General features: G+C 45.5%; 1 protein-coding gene across 1 annotated transcript; it reads right to left on the bottom strand.

Moving 5' to 3' along the window:
- Nucleotides 1-1551: 1551 nt before the first annotated feature.
- Nucleotides 1552-8559, bottom strand: LOC119420467 (ICOS ligand). Its single transcript, XM_037687868.1, has 5 exons — nt 8469-8559; nt 8056-8379; nt 7713-7988; nt 7469-7633; nt 1552-1733 (listed from the first exon to the last, which is right to left on the bottom strand). The coding sequence occupies exons 1-5, from the start codon at nt 8557-8559 to the stop codon at nt 1660-1662; spliced, it is 930 nt and encodes a 309-aa protein (XP_037543796.1). The 3' UTR covers nt 1552-1659.
- Between the last annotated feature and the right edge of the window lie 1237 nt (nt 8560-9796).

Raw genomic sequence — 9796 nt, 5'->3', positions numbered from 1 at the left:
TCTGATCTGCTACAACCGAATGTCCCACCACGTTCCCTGAGGTCAGCGGACCAATTGCTCCTCGCAGTTCCAGGAACTCATCTTAAGCACAGAGGTGACAGGGCCTTCTCTGTAGCAGGACCAAGACTTTGGAACGAGTTACCTCTGCTTGTCAGACAGGCCCCTCCCTCTCGATTTTCAAATCCCGTTTAAAAACTCACTACTATTCAGTAGCTTTCAACATCAGATGATCTGTGTTTTGAACCTGTACACTCCACACTGGTTTGTCGTCATATTTATTATCTGCATTGATTTTATGTCTATATTTTTGATTTACTTCATTTTGTATATTGCTTCGTGTATTGTCTGTTGTTCTGTCTGTACAGCACTTTGGTTGGCCTTGTAGCTGTTTTAAGTGCTCTATAAATAAAATGGTAGGGTAATGATATGGGGCAGCACGGTGGCGCAACTGGTAGAGCTGCTGCCTCTCAGTGAGCAGGTCCTTGGTTCAAACCCTGGTCCAGGGGCCTTTCTGGGTTGAGTTTGCATGTTCTCTCCGTGCATGCGTGGGTTTTCTCCGGGTACTCCGGTTTCCCCCCACAGACCAAAAACATGCATGTTAGGCTGATTGGTAACTCTAAATTGTCCCTAGGTGTGAGTGAGGGTGTGAATGGTTGTTTGTCTCGTTTGTCTCTATGTGGCCCTGTGATGGACTTGCGACCCGTCCAGGGTGTACCCCGCCCTTCGCACAGTGATTGCTGGACATGGGCACCAGCGACCCCCGTGACCCAAAGTGGAATAAATGGGTAAACATAATGGATGGATGGATGGTAATGATATGGTAGCTGTCTGAGGTGATAAAAACTGGTCTTGACCACCGTTCCAATCTGGGAATATCATTTAAAATCACTGTCCATTTTAAAACCCAAGTTAGAAAGTTTTCTTTATATGTGGTGCCAGAGGGCCCAAATCAACGGTAAGGTTCACAAGAGTCACTAGGACCAAACACCATCACTTCTATTTTCTTTTCATTGAAATTTAAAAAGTTTAAAGACATCCAGGCTTTGATGTCTTTAAGACACAACAGAAGTGGCCTAATTGAGAACACATCTTTCTTTTTTAGTGGCATATAGATCTGACTATCATACGCATAGCAGTGAAAAAAGATCCCATGCTTTCTGAGGATTGATCCCAACGGAAGCAGAAAGGGATAAAAGCAACGGACCTAAAATAGAGCCCTGTGGAACCCCAAAAATTATGGAAGCAGTGGAGGATTCAGAACCAGCTATGTTGACACACTTGGTCCTGTCTGCCAGGTAGGACCTAAACCAGCTCAGTGCAGTACCACAGATACGCACTTGGTACTGTAAGCGTGATTTTAAAACGTTTTAGTCCACGGTATCAAAGGCAGCGGTTAGGTCGAGCAGGACAAGAACCACATGTTCTCCAGAATCATTGGCCATAAGAATATCATTAAAAACTCTGACAAGAGCTGATTCTGTGCTTTGCAGAGTTTTGAAGCCAGACTGAAAAACCTCCAGAATATTGTGCTCATCCAAAAAAATTTTTTTTTTTTTTTTAAATAAAAAGCATTTTGGAGATGGTCTTAAAATCAACATTAACATTAACATATTGGTGTTCTCTTTAAAAAAAGTGACAGTCAGTTGGAATCTTTTTTTCTCACACTTCAGTCTCCTTTGACTCGGACATCATGGCCTCACTTTCCTCCCTGTACTGCCATCGTCTTTTGTATCCTGATGACCAGAAAAAAAATTTTAGATACAGCAACAAAACTGCAAAGATCCTTAAAACACACCAAGTACAAGAAACACATTTTATAGGATTATAAAACAGTTAAAGTGAACATCTAACAAGGTTAAGTCAGGTCCTCTGGACAGATTCTTTTTTGTTGAAGCGTTTCAACTTTTATCCAAAATACTTCTTCAGTCTGAACCACTGCAAGAAAACTCAGTTTTATAAATATCTCCTTGTCTAGTGGACCAACCAGTTTGCTGCTGACAACCAGAACTAGTTGTTCACATGGTAAAAGAGGATAATCAGCCTAACAGTAGATCATTGGAGCCCCAGCTATCTGTCATCAGCACCCTGATGGCTGTTTGCTATTCACAGGGGGCTGAGTGATACTAGCAATAACAGCATTGTAAGAGGGGGACAGTTGGACACGGAGGCCTCCACCCCTGTTTAATGACAGTTTTCTTCACAAAGATGGCTTCTTCCTTCACTCCTCAACCGATTGTTCCTCTCTATCAAGGATGTGAACATCTTCATCTCTGAAAGAGTGACCACTGGCCTGGAGATGATTGTAAACATCAGTCCTGGCCTGATGATGTTGCTCTTCTGTGAAGAACAGACTGAGGATTGAAATGTCCCCCATCATTTCTCACTTAATGAAACTGGTCCAGAGGACACGACTGAACCATTTTTTGTAATTATCTACCTAGATAATTGAGCTTACAACCCTTTTTCTGTGAAGAACCCGTCCAGAGGACCTGTTTGTTGGTTAATAATAATATTTAATATTTCCATACTTTATGTACAAGCTTACAGCATTTTTAAAAATAATTTAAAGCAATAATGTGTTTTAAATAGAATAGAAACAAACAGTGAGAATTAAAAAGCAGGTTGATTCAGATTAAAGTTTTATTTATGAGCAAAGTTGTTCTGAACAGCTGACTTCAGTCATTTACAAACAAATGTTCCTAGTTTTTTTATTTGTTTTTTTGCTCAGAGGAAGCCGTGCACAGTTACAGGCTGGTCAAGAAGAGTTAGATCCGCCATTTGTAATATAAAAACCCTCAACAAAAACCAGATCAAGTAACAGCTTGATTTGATCTGGTACAGCTTTTAAACTGTTAGACAAAAATGAGATGCACAAGGATAAAATTATTTTTTATCTGCCACTATAAGGACTGAAAACAGTTATCATCTACTATCTGCTTTGAGAAACACTAAATAATATGATGAAGCCTTATGGATCGAAGGCGAAACGTTTCAGCACAAAAAAAGAAACTGTCCAGATTACCTGACTGAAAAATGTTGGATTGTATACCTGGATTATTGAGCATGGACTTTGTTGACTAAATAATATAGTTATTTGGAAGGAAAACTTTATCCTTCCGGTTTACATAGATAACTGTCCAAACTAACATTAAATAACACGAGATAAAACTGAATTTAAAGAAATGATATATGGTCCAAGGACCAGGAGTCCCTGGTACAGACTCCAAGTGATTTTTGATATCACTAAATAAAATAATTAATAAAAAAAAAAAACCTCTGAGATGAATCAAATAAAAACAGTTTTGTTAATTAATCTTAAGGCGACTGAAACCAAAAGTCTTAATTAAATGTTTAGGATGTCTAAATCTAAAGTTTGTTATTTATGCTTGTGCTGGAGAAACCAGATTAAGGACGGATTTATAGAAGGACTAGTTTTGGACCAAGAACTGTTTGAGGCTTATCTAACCAGGATGAGTCACGGACGGATTCTTCTTTGATGAAACATTTCACCTTTTATCCAAAAGACTTCTTGAGTCTGAGGAGCTGCAACAAACTCAGTCTTTTAAACATCACCTTATCATAGTGGGTCAACCAGTTTGTAGCTGACAGTCAGAACTAGCAGTTCACATGATTAAGAAGGAACATCATTTAGTATTTCGACCCGTTTTACAGCACCCTGATTTATTGTTTTATACACTACTCTTATTTTAACTGCATTTTTACTCTAGTTTATTGTTGTCATTGTTTACTGTTATTGTTGTCTATAATTTATATGTTCTGTCTGGAACAGGTCTCGTTTGTAAACGAGTCCCCATATCTCAGTGAGGATAGTCTGTATAAATAAAAACTGAATGAAAAAAAAACTTCCCATGGGCTCACCACCTGTGGGAGGGGCCAAAGGGGTCAGGTGCAATGTGGGATGGGTGGTGGCCGAGGGCGGGGACCCTGGCGGTCTGATCCTCAGCTACAGAAGCTGGCTATTGGGACGTGGAATATCACCTCACTGGTGGGGAAGGAGCCTGAGCTGGTGTGTGAGGTTGAGAGGTTCCGGTTAGAAATAGTCGGACTCACCTCTACGCATGACTCTGGCTCTAGAACCAGTTTCCTTGAGAGGGGTTGGACACTCTTCCACTCTGGAGACGCCCCTGGTGAGAGGTGCAGAGCAGGAGTGGGCATACTTATTGCCTCCCATCTTGGTGCCTGTGTGTTGGGGTTCACCCCAGTGAATGCGAGGGTGGCCTCCCTCCTCCTACGTGTGGGGGGGACAGGTTCTGCCTGTCATTTGTGCTTATGCACCAAACGGCAGTTCAGATTATCCACCCTTTTTGGAGTCCTTGGAGGGGATACTGGAAAATGCACCTCATGGGGACTCCCTTGTTCTGCTGGGGGACTTCAATGCTCACGTGGGCAATGACAGTGAGACCTGGAGGGGTGCGGTTAGGAGGAACGGCCCCCTGATCTGAACCCGAGTGGTGTTCTGTTGTTGGACTTCTGTGCTCGTCATGGATTGCCCATAACAAACGCCATGTTCAAGCATAAGGGTGTCCATTTGTGCTTTTGGCACCAGGACACCTTAGGCCACAATTCGATGATGGACTTTGCCTTCGTCTCATCTGATCTGCGGCCACATGTCTTGGACACTCGGGTGAAGAGAGGGGCGGAGCTGTCCACTGATCACTACTTGGTGGTGAGTTGGCTCTGATTGTGGGGGAGGATGCCGGTCAGACCTGGCAGGCCCAAACGTATTGTGAGGGTTTGCTAGGAACGTCTGGCAGAGTCTCTTGTGAGACGGAGCTTTAACTCCCACATCCGGGAGAACTTCAAACGTGTTCCGGGGGAGGTAGGGGACATTGAGTCTGAGTGGGCCATGTTCCGTGCCTCTATTGTTGAGGCAGCTTACCGGAGCTGCAGCCGCAAGGTTGTCAGTGCCTGTTGTGGCGGCAACCCTCAAACCCGGTGGTGGACACCAGCAGTGAGGGATGCTGTCAGGCTGAAGAAGGAGTCCTATCGGGCCTTTTTGGCCTGTGGGACCCCGGAAGCAGCTGATGGGTACCGGCAGTCCAAGCGACATGCGACTCGGGTGGTCGCTGAGGCAAAAACTCGGGCATGGGAGGAGTTTGGAGAGGTCATGGAGAATGACTTCCGCATGGCTTTGAGGCGATTCTGGTCCACCATCCGGTGTCTTGGGGGGGGGGGGGGGGAGCGGTACACCACCACCACTGTTTATAGTGGGGGTGGTGTGCTGCTGACCTCAACTTGGGATGTCGTGGGTCGGTGGGCGGAATACTTTGAAGACCTCCTCAATCCCACCGACACGTCTTTCACTGAGGAAGCGGAGCCTGGAGACTCTGGGTTGGGCCCTCCAATCTCTGGTGCTGAGGTCACTGAGGTGGTTAAAAAGCTCCTCGGTGGCAGGACCACAGGGGTGGATGAGATTCGCCCGGAGTTCCTTAAGGCTCTGGATGTTGTAGGGTTGTGTTGGCTTACGCGACTCTGCAATATTGCGTGTACATTGGGGGAAGTTCCCCTGGATTGGCAGACCGGGGTGGTGGTCCCCCTATTCAAAAAGGGGGACCGTAGAGTGTGTTCCAACTACAGGGGAATCACGCTCTTAAGCCTCCCTGGTAAGGTCTATTCAGGGCTTCTGGAGAGGAGGATCCGTCAGATAGTCGAACCTCGGATTCAAGAGGAGCAGTGCGGTTTTTGTCCTGGTCATGGAACACTGGACCAGCTCTACACTCTCAGCAGGGTCCTGGAGGGTGCGTGGGAGTTTGCCCAACATGTGCTTTGTGGACTTGGAGAAGGCGTTTGACCGCGTCCCTCGGGGAACCCTGTGGGGGGTACTCTGGGAGTATGGGGTACCAGGCCCTTTGATACGGGCTGTTAGGTCCCTGTATGACCGGTGTCAGAGCCTGGTCCGCATTGCCGGCAGTAAGTTGGGCTCGTTCCCAGTGAGAGTTGGACTCCGCCAAGGTTGCCCTTTGTCACCAAATCTGTTCATAACTTTTATGGACAGAATTTCTAGGCGCAGCCAAGGTGTTGAGGGGATCAATTTTGGTGGCCTTAGGATTGCGTCTCTGCTTTTTGCAGATGATATAGTCCTGTTGGCTTCATCAGATCATGATCTACAACTTTCGCTGGAGCGGTTCGCAGCTGAGTGCGACACAGCCGGGATGAAGATCAGTTCCTCCAAATCCGAGGCCATGGTCTGTAGCCGGAAAAGGGTAGAGTGCCCTCTCCGGGTCAGGTAGGAGGTCCTGCCCCAAGTGGAGGAGTTCAAGTATCTTGGGGTCTTGTTCACGAATGAGGGAAAAAATGGAGCGTGAGATTGATAGGCGGATAGGTGAAACATCTGCAGTGAAGGGGGCGCTGTACGGATCTGTCGTGGTGAAGAGAGAGCTGAGTCAAAAGGCGAAGCTCTCAATTTACCGATCGATCTACGTTCCTACCCTCATCTATGGTCATGAGCTTTGGGTTGTGAACGAAAGAACGAGATCTCGGATTCAAGCGGCCGAAATCAGTTTTCTCTGCTGGGTGTCTGGGCTCTCCCTTAGACATAGGGTGAGAAGCTCGATCATCCAGGAGGACTCAGAGTAGAGCCGTTGCTTCTCCACATTGAGAGCAGCCAGTTGAGGTGGCTCGGGCATCTGGTTAGGATGCCTCCTGGACGCCTCCCTGGTGAGGTGTTCTGGACACATCCCACCAGGAGGAGACCCAGAGGAAGACCCAGGACATGCTGGAGGGACTATGTTTCTCGGCTGGCCTGGGAACGCATCGGGATTCCCCCGGAGGAGCTGGCCTAAGTGGCTGGGGAGAGGGAAGTCTGGGCCTCCCTACTTAAGCTGCTACCCCCGTGACCCAACCCCGAATAAGCGGAAGAAAATGGATGGATGGATGGATGGATGAAAAAAAAAACATCAGCCTAACAATTGGTCATTAGTGCCCTGATGGCCACTTGCTATTCAGAGGGTGCTGAGTGATATTAGCAATAACAGCATTGTAAGAAGCGGACAGTCCTTTACTTTTTTGCTAAAGACACTAATTACAGGTTCTTTTTGTGAAAATAAAAACAGTTTGTTGCAGCTCCTCAGACTGAAGAAGTTTTTTTGGATAAAAGATAAAATGTTTCAACAAAGAAGAACCTGTCCAGAGGACCTGACTCATCCTGGTTAGATTTATCTACCTGGATTACTGAGCATGCAGCAGAACTGTTTGAGGCTTACTTTAAAGTCTGCATGTCTTAGTGCTGTCAAGGAGTGACATATGTGGTTACCATGGTGACCCCAATGAGCCACTTGCAGCAGCTTTATCATTTATTTTGGTCTTGATTGTTTTAACATTTATATAATAAATTTTTATCTTTTAATCTTTTTCAAATTGCCCACCTCTGATCTATGCTCTTATATTTAGAAGCATCCTGCCTGAGCTCAGATGTATCCATCTCTGTCTGGGGTTATGATCTACCTACCTCTCTTTGGTTGTTGACATTCCTTCTTCCGTTTCTTACTTATCTTGTCCAGGTGGATCTGATATGCCACTCCTGCAATGACCATGATCCCGACCACCACACACAAGGCAGTGCTGAAGAGCCACATGGCCTCTGAAGCCCGACTCACCACAGGACCAGGATCGTCTGTACACCAAGAAGAAGCAGAGATGAGTGAGGTGTGGGTGCATTTTGAGGCCTAATTAACCTCTAATGAACAACTCACATCTGTGTCTCATGGTGGCGTTCATAGACTCTACGGTGCACGACACGTTGACATCTTTGGAAATGGGGATTGTCAGGTTGCTTGTGATGTGGTAGAGATGGGAGTTAGGATCAAAAGTTGTTTGGGTCCTTACTGAACCCTCGGGGGGCTCCTGAGCATTGTCAATGAGCCAGTAGACGACAGGTTTGGGGTAGCCACCGGTGGAGTGACATAGGAAGGTTGTCTCATCATTCACAGTTGTGTGTTCCCTCTCCAACAAGGGAACACTAAAACTGACTGCAAAACAAGCAGGAGTTAGTTTCTATAGATGTTCTTCTGATGATCTGCTGTGTTTGGAACTAACCTGCTACCCTGAGGCACACGGTACACAGCGGGGAACTTTGATTCTGCCCTGAAACGAAGAAAAGACGGTAATGCATCCTGTCCTCTCTGGGATGTACAACTGGCAGCACCAACGAGAAGTTTCCAGTGTGTGAGGCATCAGCAAGGATAGTGGCATTTTTCACACTCTGTGTCTCCACATTTCCATTCTCATCCCATACTGATCTGAGCACCACTTCATCATCTTTCCTCCACTCAATGGAAACATTCTCCACTGTAAGCAGCTCATGGGAGAGGCAGGGTAGAAGCACGGCCTGTCCCACGATGCCAAAGATGCAGTCTTCTTCTACAAGTAGATATAAATAAGTGCTGAGTTTTAAGGCTACTCGTGATGTTTGTGTGTGATCTGCATGACCAGACAGGCAGAAAACTTACCCATTCCTGCGCACAGACACACAGAACTGAGCAGCAGTCCTGCGCAGCGCCACAGTGCCAACACCAGCACCACACCTTCTCGAGGACGCATGAGCGCGCAAAGGGGGCCTCGAGAATATTTCACTTTAGAGTCTATGAACTAGCACATGTCCATTATAAACACAGTTCAGACAAAACGTGAGACATGCCTGTTTGACTTCACGTCCTCGTCTTCTGTAGAGCCAGCTACACCCACATACATGCGCACACCTTTCCATGCAATGCTCATGATCAGTCAGACTGTAGTTTGTTTTCCCATCCTTGCTTTCAAAGTTACAGATCCTGAGTGAAATCCATAGGAACACGACCGAGAAAGGTTCAAATGAACAGATTATACAAAGGAAAAAGCCAAGGTTTGTCAGCATGCGTCAGCTAAGATCCGTTCAGGAGCCACACTGATCTGTCCAACTGGTTTGACTTCTTTACACACACACATTGAATGACAACTCTACAGTGATGTGTGTGTGTCCCATCGAGTGACAACACATTGACTGGCAAATGAAGCATGAGAACGTGAAACCGGTCAAACATTCAAGGGAATAAAATACAACATGCATGGATGAGAGGGGAAAGATTCCTTGGATTGTTTAATTAATCCTACCCCCCCCCCCCCCCCCACACACACAAAAAAAAAAACCATAATAAAGTTCTTAAATGCAACAGATTTGTTAAAATGTAATTAAATTTAAAAAATTTAAACAAATTAAAACAAACAAAAAAAAACGAACAAAGAAATGAAAAAGCTGAACTTGCAGTCTGTCAAGTCAAACCTGTTTCAAATGAGGAAACTATCAAAACGATCTGTGCACATGCCCAGTAGTGTTCTCTGCACATGCTCAGTGAAGTTTTCTGTGCCTGAGAAAGCAGTGGTCTGCTGCACTCACAGTAAAACTCAAGAACAAAATACAGTCGTTATTTTGAGGAATAAAAGCATTTTGAAAGGTTGCTTACATTTAGTAAATACAGCAAGCCCAAAGTGACACATTAAAACATTAAACTGTTGGAGCAGCTGTGGCTGAATGCTTAGAGCAGTTGTCCTCCAATGGGAGAGTTGAGGGTTCAATTCCATCAGCAATCATATGCTGAAATGTCCCTGGGCAAGACTCTGAACTCCTCCCTGGTGTGTTCCATCAGTGTATGAATGTGATCTAAAGCTGTGATTAGTCTGAGTCACATAATCTCTGTAGAGATGTAGTAGAGTGTTGTACAAATGTGTGTGTGTAGTAGAGTGTTGTACGAATGTGTGTGTGTAGTAGAGTGCTGTATGAATGTGTGTGTAGTAGAGTGCT

This window comes from Nematolebias whitei, chromosome 1, assembly GCF_014905685.2.
Source record: "Nematolebias whitei isolate Nwh7 chromosome 1, NemWhi1, whole genome shotgun sequence".
NCBI classification, from domain to species: Eukaryota; Metazoa; Chordata; class Actinopteri; order Cyprinodontiformes; family Rivulidae; genus Nematolebias; species Nematolebias whitei.
This window is presented reverse-complemented; position numbering and strand designations above follow the sequence as displayed.